This window comes from Urocampus carinirostris, chromosome 2 (genome assembly GCF_059441175.1).
Source record: "Urocampus carinirostris isolate Australia breed hairy pipefish chromosome 2, RoL_Ucar_1.0, whole genome shotgun sequence".
Classification (NCBI taxonomy): Eukaryota; Metazoa; Chordata; class Actinopteri; order Syngnathiformes; family Syngnathidae; genus Urocampus; species Urocampus carinirostris.
The window spans coordinates 29124771-29152018 of record NC_142350.1 but is presented as its reverse complement, the minus strand read 5'-3'; the positions used below and the strand labels follow the sequence as shown (position 1 = coordinate 29152018).

At 38.5% G+C, this 27248-nt stretch overlaps 1 protein-coding gene across 6 annotated transcripts in view; it reads left to right on the top strand.

The window, feature by feature from the left end:
- LOC148371605 (focal adhesion kinase 1-like) overlaps window positions 1–27248 on the top strand; it is a 58379-nt gene that overhangs the window by 5984 nt on the left and 25147 nt on the right. For 2 of the 6 annotated variants that reach the window (XM_088326150.1, XM_088326147.1), the window contains exons 1-14: window positions 8364–9362; window positions 13331–13617; window positions 13692–13858; window positions 15907–15994; window positions 18121–18200; window positions 18310–18372; window positions 18454–18508; window positions 19640–19780; window positions 21029–21106; window positions 23704–23811; window positions 24334–24451; window positions 24726–24756; window positions 24935–25005; window positions 26964–26981. In XM_088326150.1, coding sequence (XP_088182276.1) covers window positions 9290–9362; window positions 13331–13617; window positions 13692–13858; window positions 15907–15994; window positions 18121–18200; window positions 18310–18372; window positions 18454–18508; window positions 19640–19780; window positions 21029–21106; window positions 23704–23811; window positions 24334–24451; window positions 24726–24756; window positions 24935–25005; window positions 26964–26981 — 1378 coding nt within the window. In that variant the 5' untranslated portion in view covers window positions 8364–9289. Of the gene's footprint in view, window positions 1–5484; window positions 5512–8349; window positions 9363–13330; window positions 13618–13691; window positions 13859–15906; window positions 15995–18120; window positions 18201–18309; window positions 18373–18453; window positions 18509–19639; window positions 19781–21028; window positions 21107–23703; window positions 23812–24333; window positions 24452–24725; window positions 24757–24934; window positions 25006–26963; window positions 26982–27248 lie in introns of those variants that run through there. The other 4 variants (XM_088326153.1, XM_088326148.1, XM_088326151.1 and 1 more) reach the window with 4 other exon arrangements.

Sequence of the window (27248 nt, the reverse complement as noted above, 5' to 3'; positions counted from 1 at the left end):
AACAAGGACACAAGTCCTTTTGATATGGTGTCACACTGCTGTTTTTCTTTCGTAAGGCTGTTTGGTTTGAATGATGAGTGTTGTTTTGGATATCTGCCTTGTGAGTTGTAATTCTGCTGCCAAGACATAGTGTCATCCACTTTCTACTCAGTTTTGTTTTGAGTAGTTATTGCTAATGCTAAGTCTGTTTAGAAGCAGAGCGTGTAGTTCCTTAAAACTGGAAAACTGTTACTACTATAAAGGTTCCCGAGACCTACCAGAAAAACTTAATTGGCTGTGGTGTGGTACATACGATAATAAAATGTATTTCATGTTGGTAGTGTTCACAGACGAAACAGATAGAAAACCCAGCGTGCTATGAATTAATTATTTAGCTAGCCATTTATCATGATCTGTTTTGTAACATAGCTGGACTTATATTTAAAAATGTTCATACAAAAACCGTCTCTTGAATGTTGATTATGCTACGGACATATTTTGTAAGTAAAAATTAAAGTTAGAGAACAGATTTTAAAGTCTTTTTTTTGAGAATGTATTATGTTTTTAACTTTAAAGCTCATCTTCAAAAGTACTGCAAAACAAAAAATTGCTGAAAGGTTTTCAAACACGTTTTCTATGAAAAAATAAGCTTAGTTTTTTAAATAGGGTTATTTGTATTGGTCGTTTAAAACTGAAGTATTTTGAACTGATGAGCTTTTAAAATAGATATTTTGTCCCATGCCTTTAGTAGTGGCATTACAAAACCACTAGCCTAATTGTGTCTTTTTGTTACCACTACTGCTACCGATAATGCTAATTCTGTGATTTGTCATACATAAAATCTGACTTCAGACACACAGATGCAACTAGCTTAAACAGTGTCTAAAACTTTCAGTAGAAGTGATGTCATATGTGAGGAGATGTGACTCCAAATGATGTCCTGCAAATATAAATGATTAACTCCAGTAGTGACCGAGGTAGTCTCATTTGAGCTGAACAAGAGGTTTTGAGTTTAGAGACTGTGGTTGGGTTCATTTTGGTTAAGCCACCAGCCCTCCAAAAATGAATGCCTGTGAGAGGTGACAAGGCCATTCAACTTGTTGTTCCTCTTTGGCATCTTCAGGATAAAAAACGTAGTAAGCGATTATGTAATATAAAAGTATTATTGAGTTCATGCTGCAAGCAGTTTACATTCTTTTTTCAATCATTTTTGAAAGTACTGTTAATAGTTAGTGGCAAACAATATTGTCTCAAGAATAATTTTTTTCCTCAAACATTAGCTTACTTCTCATATCACAAACAAGTCTCTTTTAGGTCCCTACAGATATTTGTAGCTTACAGTTCTACCACAACGTAATATATGCTTTAAATAAATCAAAGGACTTTAGTATATGCCCTGCAACTGGCTGGCAACCAGTTCAGAGTGTCCCCTCCCTGCTGCCTGACTATAGCTGGAATAGACTCCAACACTCCCGCAACCCTACTGAGGATAAGCGGTGTGGATAATGGCTGGATGGACTTTAGTATAAAAATGTATGGACGAGCTGCGCATGCACTCCGGTACAAGCTGACATTACTTGAGTATAATATGCCAATCCGTGAGTTCTTCTTAAAAATTGCCCTATTAGTTGGGTCAAATTTGGCATAACTTGCAGAGTTTAAATGGGTGCATTGCAAAATTTTTGGTTAAATTCCTTTGTGACTTTTGAATGCTTCACCACTGCCCAAAGGAGTTCAAGGAGCCCAATTTTTTTTTTTTAACAAAGGTGCGTATCAACTTGTATTTTCTCTCCCGTTGAATTGAACACTCCCCAGTTTCTTGGGATAGAAGAAAAGTGAAGTAGCACCATGCACAAGCTTGACACAGAGGTTGCATTCACACTTTAGGCTGATTTATGCCAGAGGTCGAAGTCTGGCGTAAACAAGTGACAAATTCTCCAATTCTCTCATAAAACGTCTTGGAAAATGTTGGAAAACATCTCCAAACTATTGTGTCGCATGTTGCAAAACCATGAGTTTGTTAAAAAGCTTTTTTCCTTTGGATGCCAAACCAACCTCTTACTCTTCTGTTAAGAGTGTGACTGAAAGAGGTTTTACAGAAATTTTTAGCAGTCACATCTGGCCAGGACTTCTAGGAAGGGTTAACGCAAAATCTCTTAAATCCATCAACGTGAAGTTTTATCAAACTTGTTGGCATAAAGTCCAAATTTGTAGAGTGAAAATTAAATCATTTTTCTAACTTGGTAGGTTCTAAATTCTTGAGAATTTATTCAAATTACTGAATATTGTTTGTGCCTGAAAGGGTTTGCTGAAACGTTTCACTTTCTTGTACAAAACTTGATGTAAAAATAACTCTTGCTCCATGCGTTAATCATTGCAAATCAATGCTTCACTGGGATTTTCTTGTCATGTAGTATCCACCAATATACTCTATTCTGATTGGATGATCATGAGAGAGCTATTCAAATCTGTTTTTGCCACAATAAAAATAGTTGTGCAATGCCCTCAGAATGGTGTCAGTCCTTGGTTTGTAGCCTGAGGCAGTCATTCATTACTCTGAGCTACAGAGATAGAAGAGAAATTGAAGGAGCATCATGCATTGGAATAAGGGTGCTAAAATAACTGACATAAAGATTTTTTTAAGACAAAATCTGATTCGTTACCGATTTTCTAATTTCTGACCATTTCCCGTTCTTGTGCAACTACAGGTAAATGGGAAAAAAAAACGAGATTGGCATCGGTAAGGGGTGATAAAGCTTTGGTGTCCTTTCTGTTGACTTAATTGTTGTACAAATGACGGAATGAGTGTGAAAGTGTAATTCGTGTGCACTGCATGTCACATGGAGCCGCTGTTAAAGCGTTATTCCATTGAAAGATTAAATAAAAGCACAATAAACCCAAATAAATCACGTTTTGAAGCTGCAGCAATGGCAGCTGTTGATTTGCTCTTTAATCACCATTATCATGATTGTGTGCAATATGTGGTTGATGTGATATCATACTGCTTGTTTGAGGCTATTTTATGCAGATGAGGATAATTAATACCATATCTTTGGGACAGAAAATATTTGAATATGATACATTTCATTGAACTATATCATGTGTGCTGAGACCTTTACTGTTCAACTTGTATACCATAGACTGTTCACCAACTCACCCCACGAACACATTTGTGAATTTCACTAAAGACACTACCCTGGTGGGACTTGTCTGACAAGGATGAGACGGCATACAGTAAGGAGGTGGAAATGCTGATTAAATAGTGTTTGAAAAACAAACTAATACTTAACCCCAGAAAGGACGACACGGCGGCACAGTGGTTAGCGCCTTCGCGGCACAGTTCTGAGGTCATGAGATCAAACCTTCCTGTGTGGAGTTTGCATGTTCTCCCCGTGCTTGCGTGAGTTTCCTCCGGGCACTCCGGTTTCCTCCCACATTCCAAAAAACTTGCATGTCAGGTTAATTGGCCGGTCCAAATTGTCCCTAGGTGTGAATGAGCGAGTGAGTTGTCTGTCTCTGTGTGCCCCGCGACTGGCTGGCAACTAGTTCAGGGTGTCCCCTGCCCACTGCCCGAAGAGAGCTCGGATGGGCTCCAGCAGCCTCGCGACCCTACTGAGGATAAGCAATGCGAATAATGGATGGATGGATAACCCCAGAAAATCCAAGGAATTCATACTTGAGGAGGGCAAACACAATTACAGCCCCACTCATCATAAATGGAGAATGTGTGGAGAGAGTGTACTCCTTCAAACTCCTGGGCATGCTCATGACCTCTCCTGGTCTGCCAACACCAGGGCAATGGTGGGGAAAGCTCAGCTGGAACTCCACTTCCTGAGGGTTCTCAGGAGGAACAACCTGGAACAGAAGTTGCTATTTTCCTTCTACAAAGCCACAGTAAAAAGCATTCTGGCATTTGGGAGCCCGGGAGCGGACATAAAAATATACAGAGCGTAATCAACTCTGCCCAAAAGATCATTGGATTCTTTCTACCCAGTTTAGGGGACATTGCTGGCTTGTGATACTGTAGCAGTTTCATTAACATTATAATAGAAAATTCCCACCCCGGCCACCACTTCATTGACCATTTGCACTCTGGTCTCACAAAACTAAGACAAACAAGCCAAGACAGCTTTTCCCCAAGGCCATCTCCACTTTGAACGACAAAAATGTGAAAACATCCTTCGACTTATTTAGGGTTTTTAATTTTTGTTGTTGTTTGTAAATGAAACTGTGAAAATATACTATTGCACAAAACCGTAAAACAAATATATACCTTGTGAATTGAGTTTTTCAAATTGCTGCTGCTGAATGTCATTGCACTTATTTTCATTGCACTATAGTTACGATGCACGACTATTTTTCATTGTTTTATTATCATAACTTAGGCCAGTCGTCTGAGCACTACGTTGTAATTATTATTTTTTTTTTTCGCGTATTTATCCTGATAGTCTCATCTATTTTCTCTTCAAAATCTTTTTTACATGTTTTACTCTGGAGTGCCGTGTCTAATCTCGTTGTATACAATTTTTGACAACCTTGATATCAATGACAATAAAGACAATTCAATTCAATAGATTAGTTTGTCTTTATTGTCGTTAATAACAACATGGTAAACATTGTTAGAGATTAAACATGGGACTCCAGGATAAACATGTATTAAATTACTTAATAATCCGTTATAAGAAAAGAAAAAAGGAAAAAGAGAATATTAGGATATTTTGGCAAATTTTTCAAAGTATTGCTTGTAGACTGGCATATGTTACAAGTGCATCAGAACAATAGTGCAATCGAATATACAATGGCATTCGCAAAAACACTTTTCCAGAAATAAGAATATATATTTTTATAGAAATAGGCAAGATATTCCTTTTTTCAAAGTCTTAGGTGCTTGTTTTGAGCGTCGATGGCCCTGGGGAAGAAAATTTGTCTGGTTATGTTAGTCCTTGTTTTAAGGGCTCTGTAGCTTCTGCCAGAGGGCAGTAGTTAAAAGAGATAGTGGAATGGGTGAAAGAAGTCCTGTCTAATGCTGTTGGCTCTGCTGCGGTATGACGAGCATGCAATATCCTCCAGACTAGGCAGAGAGCAGCCAATAATCTTCTGGGATGTGTTGATGTCTCTGTAAAGTTTTCCTGTTGGCAGCCACTGTTGCCCTGGAGGACACCAGCAACTTCTTGTCCAGGTATATTTTTTGAGCTCTCTCTGGAATTAGTTCCAATTTTCTCTACGACAGTTCTGGAGTAATGAAAGATGAAATACCTTAATTTCCTTATTTGTGGAAATTGAGAAATGTAATTTGTAAATTACGGAACTGTTTGCTGATGCAGTTGCTAAAGAAGCTGTCAAAAATTGAGACCTGATTTTCACACCATTTGTGACCTGTTATTGTTTCATACAATATTGCCAATTCGCTGAATTGAGGGTTATCATCCATGCCTTTTGTTGTCAGATTGGAATGCAATTCTATCGATGTGAAATGTATTTTCATAAATTCTTTTTGTGTTTCAGATATTTCTGGAATATCCCCCTATTCTGGTGAGTAAAAACCCGTGTTTTTTGTTAGCTAATCTATTTGTATGGAGTGGGTAATATTTCTGCTGATCGTTTGGATAACTCAGACACAACTTTGGTCTTTTTGTGTAAAAGTTAAGAAACATTTTAGCTTCCCTCAGCAAAACACTAGGAATATTTTACTTCAAATGCTTGGCTGTAATGCCAATGCCACTTTAAATGCCACTAAAGGTTTCAGATGGTCTTCTTTTTTTCTGCTAGGCTGTGTGAAAGCACATACCTTCCTTAAGCGTCTGGGTGGAAACAGAATTTTGTTTCTTCTTTCTGACTTACTTTACATATTAATGTTATTTGACATATTTTATTTATTTTAGCATTGTATGATAATATCAGCTAATACAACATATACTGTACACTTAAATAAATAATTTAATGGTCAATAAATCACATCTAGAATGAATCAAGAAATCATTACTAACTTAACATTCTGTTCCTTCTATTAAAACAAATGCAACAGTTAAATATTTCAACCAATTAAGTAAAAAACTTTTCGAGGAATAATGCACAGGTGAGGTAATGGGTCATAAGGTCTTTGACTCAACTTTTCAGTAAAAAAGTAATAAAATTGAATGAAGTGCAAAAATGAGGTTCATTGATGAGAATACATACCAATTTCAACACACAAACCTAAATTGAATACAGCAGCATGTTCTATTGCTAGGTAACAGTATTTCAGTAGGATGTTATATATTTGGAAGTGGAAATACTCTCTATCATACCACAGAGATTTCATTCATTTCATTTGTTTTTATATGGACTGAAAATGTTTGGGTTTCACAGCAAAAGCCAAATGTTAGCGAGGAAAAGTTTTTAACGCTCATCTATTCATTGTATTTAGTTAAAACAGGGTCTTGTAAAACCAAAACAAGTCCCTGCCTATAGTCCCCAAAGTCTGCTAACCTTCATAACATCGAAAACTGAACATCATTTCATCTTTAGCAGAGAAAAGCGATTGGCCTCACTGATTTAATCATATATAACATTTCTGAAGTTTCACTGGGCAAACCGCTGAGGGATATGTGTCCCGCGACCGTCACTGACATCAGTGTTGCTGCCTCTAACTTGATGGAATGATGCGTTCTTGCTGCTTCGCAACACAATGCCAGTGATATGCTAGACTTTGGGAATTCTGTATATCATAAACATTCCATAAATCAATTTCTGTCTTCAGGACGCAATTTGAATGTGAAAATCTTAATATTTCGCAGTCATAGTTTGTAAAGGGCCTTCAGTATTTAAATAAGATTGTGTTACTGTACTGTTTTGCTAAATTTATTTGTATTATGTCTACTCTTCATCCATGTAATTGGTGGAAACAAAACTTCAGTCGGCATGCACAAGTTTCTGTAACGCTTAATTAAATATTGCCATATATATACTAAATGGCCCGCCTTTGTGTTGTCCCACAATTATATTGTGGAGACCTCCTTTGAGTAAACTGTAATTAATTTTTCCATAACAATGAGATATGCCGCGGGTTGTTTACTTTAGCAGGGCATTAAGCCAGGCTAGGGCATTTTTAGCCAGATGGTTAATTTCCAATATTACTGCTTGGTTAGATGTTAAGCAGCCATGAAAACGGCAATTAAAAGTACAACATTTGGTATGAGTTCAGAAGAGTGCAGGCTAAACTAATGCTTAAACGAGCAAATCCACCTACATGCAAACAAAAACGTATACAATAGACAAAATAACAGTTATCAAATTTTAAGATTGACTTGAATACAGATGGGAATCAGCCTTAATACACACATTCATGAATGTGGTAAAAATTCTAGTGGCTATTTTCTGAACCTTACATCATTCTCTGCGTGTGTAAATTGAGAGCATGAAATTATTCACATTATTTGTGGCTCTTAAGGTACTACAACTAGTTTTTCTAAATATTTATGTAGTTCATTTCTATCCTATTAGTTTTAAGTTTTACTACATTTTTGAAAGTGTTAATTTTCTCTGACAATATATTCATGATACTTAAAATTAGCAAATTTTCCCGCCAGTGGAAACTGAAAATGTTCTTGAATTGTTTTATTTATTTTTCAGTTAAGTCAGAAATATAAATTGAGCAAATACATTTTCTCTTCATTTATTCATCTGCAGTGCAAACAAAATAGATTTTCCGTATTTCCCCCAATGAAAGATAACCGTAAAAAATAATTTAAACAAATAATGATACGTTGCCTCCTACTGCTATGGATGAATGTTCCAATTACCCTGCTGATCAGGAAACTCCTGCAGACGTCAACCACACGTACTTTTCTCATAAATATTTTTAAAATTGTTGTCACCAGTTAAATAAAATAGAACGATTTCCTGTGCCATACCCGACAAGGTCTCACGTTACACTGGTTCAGAAACACTGTCATACTTCTTTCCAAGAACTCTGGAATCTACTCAGATCCCCCCACATACCCACATTCACCCACATACGCACATGCGCATACGCACTGTTGCTGATTAAAACCTTTTCATTCCTTAGCCTTCACTGAAAACATAGCGGATTGTCTTGCATCCTTACACAATGCCTTTTGGTATCTTGTCGACTCTTATGTGCTTGAACATCTGACATATATCTGCCCATTCCTGTCACCCATATGTTTATCTGGAGTCACACGCTCAAGCTTTTGTGTATGTAAACCTCTTTTGCCAAGCTTAAAGACCCATACACACACTTACACGCAAACGCTATTCTGCACACCCTGCTCGAGCACTGCAATGCATGCGTACCGTGCTCGTGATCAGTTGCAGCAGCCTCTCAGGCGATGTTAAGATCTCTGCTGCTACAGACAAACGTCTGACTTGGAAACTGATCTCCAGCGCTATTTTACTTTCATGCATTTTTTGGAACACTTCAAGGGATATTCTTTCATTGTACATGTTTGCTCTTACCTTATATTTGCCTTCTTTCTTTAATTTGTCTGTCATTGTGTGGTTTTGTGACAGCAAACATATGGTTGACCTTTTTTACCTTAAAACGTGACTTTTTCAATGCATGATTTTGTCAATTGCATCATGGCTTTTGTGTCCGTTTTTGTTGTCAGCAACTGCAGTGCCTAATTTTGCTCCACTTTCCTGTAATTTTTTTGCTCTACATTTTTCTTTGCTTTGATTCCTCAAATTGCTGCTTTTTTTAAAATTGTGGGCTGACAACGTCACACCACCTACCTTTTTTGGACTATGCGCCCGAGTTTATTTTAACATGGATGGTTCTGTGAACTTGCACTTTTGGAGTTTATGAGGATCGATCATTTTGAGGAATGGCTGGTAAAGTTGAGAACATGAAACTTCTTGGAATTTCTACATTGATGTACCTCCTGGTGTGAAAAAGAACTAAAGGAGTTTTTATTTCATCTTTTTAAAGTTGGAGCATCGTTCTAAGGATCTTTACAAGTGATAATGGAGTTGGCCATGTTTAGATGTTTTTTCCACACAATACTGTGTTTGACTACATTTATGCCTGACCACTTTATTGAGGCCACAAGATAAGCATTTGACTCCTTGACTCTGCAGCCTTACAACAACCCAATTCTTAAAGGTCCTTTCACTTCTGTGCAGATGAAAGTGATTAGAATCAATGGATTTCTCCTTCTATTCCTTGTTGACGTATTTAAAGAAATCTCTCGCTCTGTCATTATTAAATGCTGAGCACTTAAAAGCGCCTGAGATTTATGCTGATACTAGTGTCTAGAACTTTCATTTGGGTGCTGTTTCTGGGTTCAGAACAGTGCCTCCTACAGAAGAAATGAAGAACACTGGCTGCATCCCACTCTGCTGGAGCAAGGGGGCATGCATCTATGGGCATAATATTTTACCAAGTAGGTGCAGAAATGTGTTTTATACTTCTGGGATGCAAAATAGAATTTGTATTTTCTACGAAAACTTAGTTTGCTGCACCTATATATATATATTAGTTGGGATGACTTTTTAATCTTTATTTGTGGACATAATGTAGACCCTTGGCACAGAGAACTGAAATGCATTAGGGGACGGGAGAGGAAGTTGTGGGGGGACAAAAATTGAGACTGTGGAAGGAAGAAAGAAGGTAGTTCAATACAACCAGAGGATCATTGTAAAGCTCCCACATAGCTTGCGAACAACCTGAAGATGTGCATCACCTGAGTTGGAGCAGAGAAAAATAAAAAACAGGCAGGAAAACTGGAGCAACGAGCAACTGCAGAGAAGTAAATTGGATGATTAAAAAAACTTGTCAAGGCCAAGAAGAGGCTCCCCTAGGATTGTGCTCGTAACCCAGATAGCAATGAGATAAGAAGAGAAACCATCTCTTTTGCTGCATTTGCAGGCCAAATCTTAACTGTCCAGCCCTCTATGTTGTACCAAGCTTTCTGTCAGGGACTAAAACTCATGAGGAAAAAAAGGAGTAGAAGTTGGGCTGGTAGCTGCCTGCCCAGCTCTTTACTTAGTAGATTGCATAGTTTATGTTTTGGTCCGTACGTTTGTGATATGTGGGGCGTGCATATAGGAGTTGTAAAGATAATAGTTTCAGTTGTATTTTTTTGATAAATAAGGGCATGAGGATATACATTTCAGTTTAGTTGTGTCAGTAATCTCTGCAGGAGACAATTTTTGGGGGCCAAAGTGTTTTTTGATTTTTTTTTTCCAGATACAGTAGCTAATCTTTATAGCAAACATATAATATATACATGTTAATACCAAGTATATATGTATATACATGTGTGTATGTATTTATACAATCTATATACAGTACCTTATTTTCTGGACTATAAGTCGCAGTTGTTGGTTTTTTCCATTCCTTGGCCGGGGGTTTGACCTCTACTTCGGTTCGACTTATATATGTTTTTTCCTTTTTAATTATGCATTTTTTCGCTGATGCGTCCTATAATCCTGAGGTAGTTTGTGTCCGTAAAATACGGTTTACACATTTTAAGTGATGTGGGTCGAATTTGAGAACAGTTTAGTTGAGCCAATAAGACTGTAATTAATAAAAAAAAATGCACATTTTCCTTTCATCTATTTATTCATAACCATATGTAGAGTGTAATGATAAGAATGCTCTGCCCTAATTTTCATTTAACTTGCAGCTACAGTGTTTTTGTATTTGCATAATAGCTGCAGTTTTGCAAATCCATGCTTATTATTAAGAAGCAAATGACCAATTTTGATTCGCAAACTGGTGTGAACAAGTGTGATCTGCTTAAGGGCTATACAAATAAACAAACATTTATACTTACAACGGGAACAATTATTTTAGAGTAATCAAATGACACATTATTTAAAGTCCTTTGAATTGCTTCCTTTGAATTACATAATTTGCTGTTGTTCAACTTGAGTATACATTTTCTGCTTCAGTTAGGCTGAAAGAGTTTCGAAAAGGTCAGGGAACACCACGATGTACTCGAGATTTTTTTTTTTATGTCGTTCAAAGTCATCAGGCTGTCAAAGTCAAAACTAACGTGCCTCAGCTGTCTTGCAGGTGTGAGCTGAGAAAATGCCATGCAAAGTGCTGCTTTTACTCACAGAACACATCCACTCTTTCTGAGTTTGGACCGTAGTGTTTTCTCCGGGTTCAGAATTAATTAACTTGAAATCACCTGATTTATGTTGAACTGTGAGTCTATTACTGCTCTCTAAAAGGACTTTGTGTCAGTGATTTTTCCAAGCGTCCGTTGAGTCATTTGCTGACGGGACAGCCAGAAGCTTGTACAAACACGTAATGTCACACACAGTGCGTGTTTAAGTGCATTTGCGCAAACACATTTCCCTCATACAGTGTTTACCATAGAGTTTTGTGAGACCCTGGTGGGTGGACAGTTTAGGCCCGAGGGGGTCCAGGGGCATACGCATCGATCTGTTGCTAGATTTGTGATGAAAATGTGGCCTTGTAAACTATTGAATCATAACCAGAATAGTTATAAAAGCCACTGACAAAGCAAACAAGTCACACCTACAAATCATGGTTAATGAGACAGGAGTTTATTGCAAAAAGAGATTTGCTCTTTATCTATTTAGACTTAAAATAACTATTGTTCTTTTGATGCCGAAGCTCTACTATCGTAAGGTATTGCATTGGAGAGTAAACGGAGCAGTTCACAGATACAAGTTTTACATTTAATGAAATGTAATTCTCATATCTGTGATTTAATAAATTTGAGTATTAATTATCTGTACTGCCACTTTTATTATTGTGGCTATGGCAGCATGTTGGTTCTTCTTTGATGGTTTCTAGGAGGTTTTTGTAACACGCAACTTACCAGCCCAACTTATGAGTTAGGGTCCACGGCCACCAAAGTGTTTTCGTGCTCTGGCGTTTTCTTGTAATTGCTTGCAATGGCAACACCACGTTTTTGCACCCTGTTGAAAATGCGAGCATTGCGACGAGGCCCTGGGCAGGTTACCTGCGCAGGACGCTCTGCACAGAACTTTTTTTTCTTGTCTCCGAGAATTAAAAAATATTTCACTTAGGGAAAACAGGACACTCGTCAATGTCACATTTTACAGTGCAGGTGGGATAGAAGCTGCAACAAACAAATGCCATCTTCGCAAGTGTGGGGACAGGCTGACTGTCCAAGATTACTTCTGATCGACAGAGATACGTGACACAAATACCATGGTGTTTGCGACTATTTATATAATGAGAAATCTAAAATTTATTTTCATTAACTTTGCATTTATCTATATTCAAATATGTTTTTGTATTTTTGATGATACAAGTTTGGGATACTTTGGCGGGACTAATTGAACCCTGACGGCCCCAAAATTTTCCTATATTTGGGAAACACTTCTCATAAAAGTATGCCTGGAATGAAAAGAGGATATTTCATCTTCCGCAAACAGCCAACATTTCAAGCTCATTAGATTTGATGATGTTATGTATTACAGCCGACATGTGCAAAGTCCAGCCCGGGGGCCAGTTACGGCCCGTGATCAAATTTTTACTCGCCCACGGCCTCTGTAATAAAATTTATAATGTGTGGCCTGCCAGTAACGGTTGCTCGCAGTATAAAATACATATACCGCATTTTCACAAGCATAAGGCGCACATTAAAGTCGCAGATTTTCTTCAAATTTTACGGCGCGCCTTATCATACAGTGCGCTCCTTGTGTGTGGGATGTAAGGCGACGGACGTAGCTGAGGACACAGTGAGGCTTCTAAAGGGTGAAGTGTGAATGTCACAACTTAAGGGTGATGTATGGGCATGTATATAAGGCTAGGTTCACACTTCAGAGCTTAATGTTCAATTCCAATTTTTGGGTGAAATCAGATGTTGTTGTAAGGCGGCTGCAGCAGAGGGCACCTGCACCCTATTGTGCAGTTGGCCCTGTATGTGTTAAATACAGAAAAAGGACAAGCTACGGTGATTGCCCCTTTTATCACGGCGCGGCCTACGGGGTGAAAATATGGTATACAAAAAAAAAACATTATTACCATTTTACCAGATGTTGGCCGCAGCTCTTTGGCGCCCTTACCCTTGGCTTTCTGTGACATGCTGTAAAATGCTGACCACATAAAGCTAACTGGAAACAAACGCTGTGAAAAAAACTGGGGGAAAAAATTACTACAAAAGCGAGCAACAAGGTCGCAACGCTGATAGTCAAGCACTGCAAATCTTTCACGAAGGGTAAATTTATTAACGACTGCTCAAAGAACGCCAGGCTGAATAGTCAGCCCTCAATCATTTTCAGCTCACCGTATCTGGCTCACTTTTTGAAAATGAAACCCAGTAAACTTTCACCTATCAGTTGTAAAACCCAGCAGTTAAATTCCAGTCTCATTTTAACCAGTGTTTTCTTTGTCTTTCAAAAGAATATGACGGCCAGTTAGCCCCGGTGAGAACGTCTGGGTCAGGCATGGCAACATCTTCCTACTTGGAGCCCAACCTCAATCACTCTTCATCAAGTAGTTGTGGGGTGAAATCCCGCTCCGGGATTTCCAGCGGTACTGGCATTGGTACCAGCGGCTCTGCTGGTGGAGTTGAGCGAACTCCAGGCTCTATGGACAGGGTTCTAAAGATCTTCCACTACTTTGAAACTAATAATGAACCAAGCACCTGGGCAAGTAACATAAGGCATGGAGATGCCACTGATGTCAGGGTATGTTGGGACTTTGACGGTTGACATTCATCATAGATTTCTGTCATTTATGTTTTTCTTCTTTGCTTCTAAAGGGCGTTATCCAGAAGATTGCAGAAATCCATAAATTGCGCTGTGTGACTTCCCTTGGCCTGCGTTTAACCCATCTGCACACAGATGCACGCCATTGGTTACATCCTGAATTGGGAGTTTGCCATGTCAGAGAGAAATATGAGAAACAGCACCCACAGGAGGAGTGGAGGTGCAGTTGCACTCAATTTTTTACATTTTATTTTAAATTTTCAGGCTTTTCAAAGTGCAGTGTGTTATATAAACATGTTTTTTTTTAATTGTTGTTGGTTGAGAAATTTGGACTTGTTTGACATAAGATGATGCTCACCGAAGTGGCAGCTGACATAATTGTCGGCCATGTTGCCGCTACGGGGACCCCTGTCTTTACTTTTTACCTTATTTTTCTTTTCTTTTTTTTCCTTTCTTGCTTTTTTCCCTTTTCTTTGCTTTTTTCTTCCTTTATAATTTTTAGTTTTGTCCAGTTTTCTTCTGTATTCTTCTTTTTTTACTTTTTTTTTTTGCTTTTCTTTCCCTTTTCCCCTCTTTTTTGCTTTAATTTATTATTTTTTCTTATTTTCTAGTTTTGTTTTTTACTTTTTTACTTCTCTCTTTTTTTCCTCTTCCCTTTATTTATTCCTTTTTTATTTTACTTTTTGTTTTTCTTATTTTTTTCCCACTTTTTTTCTCTTCTTTTTTCCTACTTTTTTCTCTTTGTCTTTTTCCCTCTTTTTTGTTCACAAAGGCTGAGTAAAAAAGGAGAAAATTAAATACAAAACACTTTCCCTTGAATGTAACTCACAATTGTCAAAGCAGTTTTTCAAATACATTTTAAGGGCTGTTTTAGGCACGTGAGAAAAATGATGTAGGTTTCCTGATTGATTTCTAGTTAAACCTCTCTCTTTCTCTTTATCTGAAATTGTTTAAAATCGCCTAATTTAACAGTTGAGGCCTTTCCAAGCTTATATCTGTGCTACTGCTTAGCAACCTATTAACACTACAAAGTATCACTTTCTATTTCGGCAATCTATGTTTTTTGAATAAGTAATACACGTATTAATTTCAAATGGGTTTATTACACACCACTTTACCTTTACCTGTACACTTACTGTACCTTCACAATCTGTTGATGTGTGTCCACTCAAAAAGCAATTTGTACCTTTCCCTGCATCACTTTGACTTTTTAAGTACACTTCTTCCTTTGGTGCCAAACACATTTTGAACCTCACCTACTTGTCAGATTTGTGCTCAAATTTGTTAACTCACTGTCAATTATGCTTCCTAATAGATGATTCCCAGACCGTGTCAGTGGTTATTTTTTTTGCGCCTCAAGGTGTGTTAAATGTTATGAGCATCACAGTAAAAGCACAGCCATGGACAGAAATGTTGCAATAAATGTAGTATTTCATTAAATAGATATTTCCCAAATAAAATGAACCAATTTTTTTCACTGCAGAGACAATTTTAAACCAAGATACTGTAATTGGACATATACATCTACAGTGTATTTCACTTATTCTTTCCCTGGCTTTCTTACACTCATCATAACAATATATTTGAAATAGAGACGCTGCTCAGTTTATTAAAAAATAACGTCTCAGTAGGTGGCAGAGTTTCAAGCCCACAGGAGCTGCCGCTGCTGAGCTATTGTTAGAATGGAAGCAGCAGCAGCAGCAGCCCAAGGGATAGACTGACTCTATCACACTCCTCTCCATCTCCCGCTGCTTACTTTCTCTCCATCTGTCTCATGTGGCCCCGCATACCGTTTCCACTTTGATCTTACTATGCATCCTTTTTTCCTCCCTACATCTTTTTTCTCTGTTGCACTCGGCTTTCAAATGTGTCTAATCTGTCTTGTCGCTGCCGCCCTTTGCTTCGTTTTTTATTGAACAAGGTTTAGTTGTATTTTTTGGTATTATCCTTGATGTACTTCATCTTTTTTTGTGGACTTGCAGCACCCCTACTCACAATTCCCCTGACCCAATTCTCTAAATTGTATTTATTCCTTAATTTCTGTACTATAAAACTATTATATAATTTTTTGACTTTTACAAGATGTAGTTGAATTACTGTTTACGACCTTTGTTGTATAAAATTTGAAACCACCTGTTACTCTTTGCTTGGACTTGTACATTTTTTGAGATGTAACTGTGCATTTTACCGATTCATTGATTATCAAAATAATTCTTAGTTGCAGCCCTAGTACAATGCATTTAAGTGTTTACACTCTTTCATTCTCAGGTATGAGCTCCGGATGCGCTACTTCCCTAAAGGTTACCTCAGTCATTTCTCAGAAGACAAACCTTCACTCAACTATCTCTATCACCAGGTATAAAACATAGAAGAAGCACATAAACCTAAGTATAGTAGTTTAAGTTATTCTTGAAGTCTACACAGCAAATGTTGCTCCTACTCACTTTTCCTTTTCACTTGACCTCTCCTAAGTTCTAAATGTTTTCTTTGTGCAGCAATTTATGATTTTATTTTCAACTTTCTGATTTTGAGAAGCAATATGTACAGTGCATCCGGAAAGTATTCACAGCGCTTCACTTTTTCCACATTTTGTTATGTTACAGCCTCATTCCAAATTGTATTAATTTAATCTCTTATCTCAAAATTCTACACAAAATACTCCATTATGACAATGTGAAAAAGTTTTTTGTTTTTTTAATTCATTAAAAATAGAAAACTAAGAAATCACATTTACATAAGTATTCACAGCCTTTGCTTAATACTTTGTTGATCCACCTTTGGCAGCAAATACAGCCTCAAGTCTTTTTGAATATGATCCCACAAGTTTAGCACACCTATCTTTAGGCAGTTTTGCCCATTCTTCTTTGCAATAAGTCTTAAGCTCAATCAGGTTGGATGGGAGACGTTTGTGCACAGCCATTTTCAGATCTCTCCAGAGATGTTCGATCGGATTCAAGTCTGGACTCTGGCTCGGACACTCCAGGACATTCATGGAGTGGTTCTGAAGCCAATCTTTTGAGATCTTGGCTGTGTGCTTTGGGTCATTGTCCTGCTGAAAAATGAACCTTTGCCCCAGCCTGAGATCAAGAGCGCTCTGGAACAGGTTTTCATCCAGGATATCTCTATATATTGCTGCATTCATTTTTCCTTCTATCCTGACTAGTCTGCCAGTTCCTGCTGCTGAAAAACATCCCCACAGCATGATGCTGCCACCACCATGCTTCACTGTAGGGATAGTATTGGCCTGGTGAAGAGCGGTGCCTGGTTTCCTACAAACATGGCGCCTGGCATTCACACCAAAGAGTTCAATCTTTGTCTCATCAGACCAGAGAATTTTGTTTCTCATGGTTTGAGAGTCATTCAGGTGCTTTTTGGCAAATTCCAGACGGGCTTCCATGTTCCTTTTACTAAGGAGTGGCTTTCGTCTGGCCACTCTACCATACAGGCCTGATTGGTGGATTGCTGCTGAGATGGTTGTCCTTCTGGAAGGCTCTCCTCTCTCCACAGAGGAACGCTGGAGCTCTGACAGAGTGACCATCGGGTTCTTGGTCACCACCCTGACTAAGGCCCTTCTTCCCCGATCGCTGAGTTTAGAAGGCCGGCCAGCTCTAGGAAGAGTCCTGGTGGTTCCAAATGTCTTCTATTTACGAATAATGGAGGCCACTGTGCTCATTGGGACCTTCAAAGCAGCAGAAATTTTTCGGTATTCTTCCCCAGATTTGTGCCTCAAGACAATCCTGTCTCGCAGGTCTACAGACAGTTCTTTTGACTTCATGCTTGGTGTCTGTGCTCTGACATGCACACTTAACTGTGGGATCTTATATAGATAGGTGTGTGCCTTTCCATATCATGTCCAATCAACTGAATTTACTGCAGGTGGACTCCAATTAAGATGTAGAAAGATCTCAAGGATGATCAGTGGAAAAAAGATGCACCTGAGCTCAATTTTGAGCTTCATGGCAAAGGCTGTGAATACTTATGTAAATGTGATCTCTTAGTTTTCTATTTTTAATAAATTCAAAAAAAGTAAAAAAAAAAAAAAATGTTTTCACATTGTCATAATGGAGTATTTAGTGTAGAATTTTGAGATAAGAGATTAAATTGATACAATTTGGAATGAGGCTGTAACATAACAAAATGTGGAAAAAGTGAAGCGCTGTGAATACTTTCCGGATGCACTGTATGTATGCATTCCCCTAATTCTCTCCTAATTAACCCCAGCAAGTATACCTTACACAAGAATTAAAATGCATTTGACTTTTAAAGGAACTGTTTTCCTTGTACTCTGAAATCCATAGTTTAAATTTAAGTTTGCAATGATTTGTTTATAGCAGCAAACCTTATTAAATTTCTCAAATTTAACCAAATCCAATTTTTAATTACTATCACGTAATTTTAGCAATTCATCAAGCTATACATTTTTTTTCTAAAATATTACTGCACAGACTTAAATTTGTCTGCTGTCACATTTTGTCTTAACAGGTAAAGAGTGACTACATGCAACATATCGCTGATCAAGTCGATCAAGAAGTAGCTTTGAAATTAGGCTGTCTAGAAATAAGGTAAAAGAATGGTTTGTGTTATCACAACTTGTTCCTGCTCCCTTTTCTTGGAAAGTATTTTTTCTCGTTTGCTGTTGATTCTAACCCCAGTCATCCTTGGACTTTGCAGGCGCTTCTTCAGAGAGATGCCGGGAAATGCCCTTGACAAGAAATCCAACTACGAACTTCTAGAGTAACATTTATTTATTTATAACGTGTTTTTGTGAGTATTCACCCATCTTAATGTGTATTTTTTGCTATTATTTTTTTTTAGGAAAGATGTTGGTTTGAGAAGGTTCTTCCCTAAAAGCCTTTTGGAATCTCTAAAGGTAAAGATTAAAACTGATCAAAAATCAATACTGCAGGAATGTCTTTGCTTATTGTCATAACCACGTTGGCTGGCTTGTTTGTATAGATGTATGTTAACAAAAAACATATTTTAGTAACTTTTGGAAATCAAACATAGAACAGCATGAGCCACGTACTTCTTGGTGCATGTAGCTGTTCCCTAACCAGACTTCTGTGTAGTCAGCATTAATGCAGATCGTCTGAAAACCAGTGAGTCGTGTAGTCTTATCTTTTGCCTGACATCAACTGAAATAGATCTCTTTGTAGATATTAATAGGGCTGCACAGCGGATAGATGCGCAGTCCCTGGTCCAGGGTTCAATTCCAGCAACCGCAATCTCTCTTGCAGAGTTTGCATGTTCTCCCCGTGCCTGAGTGGGTTTCCTCCTACCACTCCGGTTTCCTTCCACATTCCAAAAACATGCATGTCAGGTTTATTGGCCTCTCCAAATTATCCTTAGGCGTAAATGAGCGAGCGAATTGTCTGTCTCTGTGTGCCCTCTGACTGGCTGACAATCAACGAGGGTGTCTCACTGCCCAAAGATAGTTCGGACGGGCTCTAGCATCCCCCTGACCCTATTGAGGATACGTGGTGCAGAAGATGGATGGATGTAAATATGAGTAGAATTGGAATTGAACAGAAAATAGAGTCATCGAATATGCCCACTCTTTTCTGTGCTATCATCTTAGTGGACTGATGGTGGTCAAGTCCAAACACATTCAGTTCTATCCGACGGAGTGAGAACCTTGTATTTTGGGATTGAGGCATTGGTACTTTGCATACAGTACAGTCGAGCCAGAAAATGTAACTTGTGCATGTGGTTGCGATTCCTTTTTGATGTTAGATTAGGGGTTACAATCATGGGTCACTTTAAAGGCGTGGAAATTATTAAGTTTAATTGTGAAGAAAGATTTTCCATGGCTTTAAGGAACCAAATTGGAAGTGTTGTTTGGTTTAATAGATGTTAGATTGCTTGATGGATGCCTGAAAGCATGACATTTGCACACCATGTTGTCAATGTGCATTAAAAAATTACTGGGCATTATTTCTTTGGAGGATGACACCTATTTTTATTTTTAATGTTTGTCTATCTTAAATCTTTTTTCGTCCAGGCAAAAACACTTCGTAAGCATATCCAACAGACATTCAAACAGTTTGCCAACCTCAATGATGAGCAGAGCATCCACAAGTTTTTCGAGATCATCTCTCCCATCTACCACTTTGATAAAGAGTGCTTCAAATGTGCATTAGGGGTAAGCCACTTTTCTGTTAATATTGTTCCCTGTTCGATAAGCTGTGAAGGTCATTCACACGTTTCCCAGCTCTATCATGTAAGAGCCCGGAATTTATTTACAGTCTCTATCAGTGTGGAATGCTGTCAGGTTAATTGCTTACTTCAACCAAACAGTCAGTTGATTTTCGGATGATCTGTCCTACACTCTCAATGAAGTGGTAGCGATGTATTGATGCAAGTTGCAAGATGCCAGTTTTCTATAGGATGGTGGTTGTTTCTACACATCAGGGTCCAGCATTTAAACATTTCAGCCTAAAACTCGACAAGTTTAAAGCCATTTAAGTTTATACATGTTTTAAATCGAGTCTCCTTGCCATTTGCTACGAGTTGGTAAATCCTTGGGGTTTGTAAACTGTCTTTAATATAGTATACATTGCCTTTTGGTTAGGCAATTGTTAAATATTGTGGTCCACCCTGCTTTAAGCTTGTTCCTGTTTTCAAAGTGTTCCAGTTTTACAATGAAACAGCTTCACTACTGTCATATGCAAAGATAAGATATTAAGTAGAATAACTTTTAGAAATTATCCAAATTGGCATATATTATTAGCTGATATCATATAAGTTGGCAAGTGTGATTAATGCATAGATCTTGAATACTGTTTCATAAAAAAACATTGTTGAAAATGTTTTATTTAAAGACCAAACTTTTTCTTTCCTCTCTTTATAAGAACTGTATTTCTTGACATGGAACGGAATAGTGTCTTGACACTACTGTGACACTAAAATTAGAGTTCTCTGAATATTGGGTCATCACTATTTGGCCAAGAGGCAATGGTCTAGTCACACACGGTTTTGCTCGTGTACTGTAACTGGGACACAATCTGCAGCCCATGGCAGACCTCCATTTAGTAGAGAATCCCTTAGTTAAATATGGTGAGTCTTAAACATATTTTAAATTTAAATAGTTGTGCAATTTCTACACAGTACAACCACACAAATAAATATAACCTATAAATTATATTGGGACCTCTTTGTATCAAAAAAGGCATTTTAACTTTAATTTTAAATATTTCATTTTATCATTTTAAATATTTTTCCATAGATTTTGCTAGTGAAAAACGTGACTTTCGAATGTTTTCAGTGTGTTCAAAAAGGAACAAACACAACATTGTATTTTCTTTTTCCTTTGACGAGGCACATCTTCGTAAAGCAACATGGGATAAAATATAGAGAAAGTATATCAGTTTTTTTTCTTTTCTATTTTCAGTCTAGCTGGGTAATATCAGTAGAGTTAGCAATCGGACCAGAGGAAGGAATCAGCTACCTCACTGACAAGGGCTCAACGGTGAGTATTCACATAAATTGTAACTTAGAATGAAGCTTTATTAACCATTATACATTGCCCTATTTGATTTTTATGGTCCTGTAGTCTCAACTCCTCATACGTCCACGACCAAGTTCCTCATGATTTGATCATGTGGATTAGTATCAAATGACATGTTTCATGCCAAACGTAATTTGCCTCATCAATAAATTATGTAATGTGTCGGCGCAACAAAATAAGAACGTGAACTTCAAAAAGTTGGTTAAAAAATTCAACTTCCGACTTGATTTGATTGACTTTGGCTCGGTGCACGCTGCAGAGCTTAATGCTGAATTCAGATTTTTCTGTGATATCTGTGAGATCTTTCACAATTTGAACTAGATGCGAATGGTATGCGATGTCGTTTGACTTTTTTGCGTCTTTTGTTTGAACGTGTCCTGCAAATGATGCGTGACGTCACACGCAACGTGCTCATTGTTTGAGGAAGTACTCATGGATGCTAACAGCGTAGCGTATATAGCAATTTGAAACGTATTTTGGCACCAAAGGCTGAACAGATTTGTCCCCCCAAATACAAAAGTCAATTCCATTGAAGTTGGGAAAAAGTTTAAAATGTCAGTAAAATTAGAATAGAATGACTTGCAAACCTTTTCTAACCCATATTTAAATGAATACACCACAAAGACAAGATTATCCATGTTCAAACTCATAAACTTTATTTCCATAAGCAAATAATGATAAACTTAGAATTTTATAATTGCAACAAGTGCCAAAGTAGTTGGGAAAGGGGCTTCTTCACCATTGTGTTACATCACCTTTCCTTTTAATAACACTCAATAAACGTTTAGGAAGTGAGGAGACTAGTTGTTGAATCGTTGATAGTGGAATCCTTTCCCATTCTTGCTTTATGTACAGCTTCAGCTGTTCAACAGTCCGGGGTCTCCTTTGTCTTATTCTGCGCTTTATAATGCGCCACACATTTTCAATGGGAGACAGGTCAGGACTGCAGGCAGGCCAGTCAAGCACCCGCACCCTCTTACTACGAAGCCACGCTGTCGTGAGACGTGCAGTGTGTGGCTTGGCATTATCCTGCTGGAAGAAGCAAGGGCGCCCATGGTAAAGATTCTGTTTGGATGGCAACATACTTTGTTCCAAAACCTGAATGTACTTTTCTGCATTAATGGTGCCTTCACAGATGTGCAGGTTACCCATTCCTTGGCCACTCATGCACCCCCATACCATCACAGATGCTGGCTTTTGCACTTTGCGTGCATAACAGTCTGGGTGGTTCTGTTCTTCTTTGGACCGGAGGACACGACGTCCACAATTTCCAAACACAATTTGGAAAACTGACTCATCAGACCACAGAACACTTTTCCACTTTGTATCAGTCCATTTTAGATGGGCTCGGGCCCAGAGAACCCTGCGGCGTTTCTGGATGTTGTTGATGAATGGCTTACGCTTTGCAACATAAAGTTTTAACCCACACTTACGGATATAGCGTCGAACTGTATTGACTGACAGTGGTTTTCCAAAGTGTTCCTGAGCCCATGTGGTGATGTCCTTTACACATTGATGTCGGTTCTTAATGCAGTACCGCTTGAGGGCTCGGAGGTCACGGGCATTCAATAATGGTTTACGGCCATGCCGTTTACGCACAGTGATTTCTCCAGATTCCCTGAACCTTTTCACAATATTATGGACTGTAGATGATGATATCCCTAAATTCCTTGCAATTGTACTTTGAGGAATGTTGTTTTTAAACTGTTCAACAATTTGCCCACGCAGTTGTTCACAAAGAGGTGAACCTCGCCCCATCCTTGCATGTGAATGACTTAGCTTGTTCGGGTCTCCCTTTTTTATACCCAGTAAAAACTCTCACCTGTTGCTAATTCATCTGTTCACCTGCAAATAGTTGGTTGATTTCCATTCATCCACTTTCTGAGTAGTTATTGACACCTGTCCCAACTATTTTGGCACGTGTTGCTGTCATCAAATTACAGAGTTGATGATTTTCTCCCAAAACAATAAAGTTTATGAGTGAAGACAATAAATATGTTGTCTTTGCTGTGCATTCATTTAAATATGGGTTGAAAAGAATTTGCAATTTACTTGGATCAATTTTTATTTGCAATTAACACACTTTCCCAACTTCATTGGAATTGAGTTTGTAATATTTAAATCCAAAACCTCACCTTTCCTCCATTGAATGCTGTCCGTGTTTTTGTCACCCATGTTTATTGAGTTCTACGCTTCCTCCTGCATCGCGATGATGTGCAGGTCACAGTAATGAGCCTTGCACGTTCACCCAGAAGTCGCATTCCAAAAGATCAGATATGGATTGGATTTAAGACGACATATAAATGTGAATTAGGTCTGGTGTGAGAAATCTGATTTTTGCTATTTAGACAGATTGGATACAGATCGTGTCCATGCAACAAAATACGATTTCCTTGCAATGTGAACCTAGCCTTTGATACACTTAATTCTAGTATTTCACAACACCGCCCTCTACCGGTTTCTCTTGAATGTACAAATGGCATGTTTCAGATTGCTTTTGGGTCATTTAAAATAAACATTTAATGACAATTAGATATCATTTATCTTTACTTCTATAGCCTACCCACCTAGCAAACTTCAACCAGGTTCAGTCCATCCAGTATTCACCTTTGGAAGAAAAGGACAGGAAAGGCATGCTGCAGCTCAATGTTGCCGGAGCCCCAGAGGTGACTAAACACTTGACCACACACACATACTCTCATTTATATGCTTGTCATCCATCGTGGTGTCACACTGGAATGATCAAAGACTGTTTTTTTAAAGAGATTTACAATGACAGTGCGTCCTTCAGAAGAACCTTTTCGTGTTACCATCATCACATGTTTCTGAATCATTACTTTTCATATTACCTTGTCGTGACACTGTTTCCGACTAAAGATGTAGACAAAATCAGCATGCGTATGCTACTAGTGGACGTGTTGCATAATGGATGTGCGAGCTCAGAAACATGTGGTTACCACGTTGTAGCAAATTTAAAAATGGATGTGTTTATATGTGAACTGTTCAATGTCAGTAATGCATTGACTTGCTCATTAGACTGTGGGTGTGTGCGTTTGTGTGTGTGTGTGTGTGTGTGTGTGTGTGTGTGTGTGTGTGTGTGTGTGTGTGTGTGTGTGTGTGTGTGTGTGTGTGTGTGTGTGTGTGTGTGTGTGTGTGTGTGTGTGTGTGTGTGTTTTTGCTTTTGGCAGCCTCTCACAGTCACCACAGCATCCTTGACCACAGCAGAAAACATGGCTGATTTGATTGACGGCTACTGTCGGCTTTTCTCCTCAACGAGCCACTCTTTCATTGTCAGAGTCCACAAGGGTAGGAGACACTCCCACTTGCAGCTATATTAGACCTAATGTATTTGCATTAGTTGCCTTATGTGCAGGGTAAATATGAATGAACATTTGTTTAAATACTGTCAATTACAGCATGACTATTCAGTCACGCAACCAGATAATTGAATTTGCTTTCGGATGAAGATGCTTGTCACTTTGAAAATGCTCCTCGCTTTTGACTTTTTCTAAAAATAACTACAAACGCTTTTGACATTCACATGCTAGCCCTCACCACGGTTTTTGTTTTTGTTTTGCAGAAGGCGATAGAGCGTTACCATCCATCCCAAAGTAAGTAGGGAAACTTTGAAATGCTGTGTCCAAAATTAAACTCTAATAATAACACATTTGAATCATACAATATTTAGCAAATAGAAAATCTCTGATCCAAAGTTTTTTATTCCATCGTCCTCATGATTTTTTCCAATGCATGACAGGGTGTTATATTGCATTTATTTGTCTGATGCAGAGTTTCAAATCACGAAAGGCGAATGGAAAAGCGGATAGACGGTGTACGAACCAGAGCGGTTTGTGTCTCAGGTAGAAGATATATTTTGGCCTTCTTTTTCACTCTGTGTCAGATTCTGTTAACTTTAATGCTCTGAATGACTATTGAATGGCTGAAGCCTTTGAGGACACACAAGTGCCTGTTTCCCCCCATGAAGCCTGCTCTTTGTTTGCAGTGAAGTCTCCCTTTGCACTCCATATGTTTGCATGAGGGGCTTAAGTGACTGCCACTGGCACACAGATTTGACATCCTAAGGTTTCCTAGGTTTTTTTGACCTTTGATTAGCTCCCTTGTATGCAGCATCTAAGAAATGACCATGTTAAAGCGAATATACAGTGCATCCGGAAAGTATTCACAGCGCTTCACTTTTTCCACATTTTGTTATGTTACAGCCTCATTCCAAATTAATTTAATCTTACTTACTTTTTTTGAATTTATTAAAAATAGAAAACTAAGAAATCACATTTACATAAGTATTCACAGCCTTTGCCATGAAGCTAAAAATTGAGCTCATGTGTATCTTTTTTCCACTGATCATCCTTGAGATCTTTCTACAGCTTAATTGGAGTCCACCTGCAGTAAATTCAGTTGATTGGACATGATTTGGAAAGCCACACACCTGTCTATATAAGGTCCCACAGTTGAGTGTGCATGTCAGAGCACAAACACTAAGCATGAGGTCAAAAGAACTGTCTGTAGACCTGCGAGACAGGATTGTCTTGAGGCACAAATCTGGGGAAGGATACAAAAAAAATTCTGCTGCTTTGAACGTCCCTATGAGCACAGTGGCCTCCATTATTCGTAAATGGAAGACATTTGGAACCACCAGGACTGTTCCTAGAGCTGGCCGGCCTTCTAAACTGAGCGATCGGGGAAGAAGGGCCTTAGTCAGGGAGGTGACCAAGAACCCGATGGTCACTCTGTCAGAGCTCCAGCGTTCCTCTGTGGAGAGAGGAGAGCCTTCTAGAAGGACAAACATCTCTGCAGCTATCCACCAATCAGGCCTGTATGGTAGAGTGGCCAGACGAAAGCCACTCCTTAGTAAAAGGAACATGGAAGCCCGTCTGGAATTTACCAAAAAGCACCTGAATGACTCTCAGACCATGAGAAACAAAATTCTCTGGTCTGATGAGACAAAAATTTAACTCTTTGGTGTGAATGCCAGGCGCCATGTTTGGAGGAAACCAGGCACCACTCATCACCAGGCCAATACCATCCCTACAGTGAAGCATGGTGGTGGCAGCATCATGCTGTGGGGATGTTTTTCAGCAGCAGGAACTGGCAGACTAGTCAGGATAGAAGGAAAAATGAATGCAGCAATATATAGAGATATCCTGGATGAAAACCTGCTCCAGAGCGCTCTTGACCTCAGGCTGGGGCGAAGGTTCATTTTTCAGCAGGACAACGACCCAAAGCACACAGCCAAGATCTCAAAAGATTGGCTTCAGAACCACTTCGTGAATGTCCTGGAGTGGCCCCGCCAGAGTCCAGACTTGAATCTGATCGAACATCTCTGGAGAGATCTGAAAATGCTTTGCACAAACGTCTCCCATCCAACCTGATTGAGCTTGAGACTTATTGCAAAGAAGAATGGGCAAAACTGCCTAACGATAGGTGTGCTAAACTTGTGGGATCATATTCAAAAAGACTTGAGGCTGTATTTGCTGCAAAAGGTGGATCAACAAAGTATTAAGCAAAGGCTGTGAATACTTATGTAAATGTGATTTCTTAGTTTTCTATTTTTAATAAATTAAAAAAAAATAAAATAAAAACTTTTTCACATTGTCATAATGGAGTATTTTGTGTAGAATTTTGCGATAAGAGATTAAATTAATACAATTTGGAATGAGGCTGTAACATAACAAAATGTGGAAAAAGTGAAGCGCTGTGAATACTTTCCGGATCAGTCCTAACTGTTCATGCATACTAATTACTGAACTTCTCTCCTTCCTTCTTTGTATGCATCTCTTGGTGCATGTGGCTTCTACAGGGCACAATAGTGGCGATGGTAAATAATATAATATATATTATATTTTTATTTCTGTTTTTGGGATGTGTTTTAAGCATCTATCTGTGTCTTTAAGTGATGTCGCTTTCTTCATGACTCAATCTGTTTTTTTGACACATTCTGGAAAGAACAGCCGTTTCCATCCCACCCTCTCCCTCTTCCTCTTTGTGTCTGCTTCTTACCGCCACACACCACTATGTTCTATCCTCGTCTCTTGTGCTTGCTTAAGTTTAATAGTAGATGTCGTGTATGTGCTCCCAGTTGGAT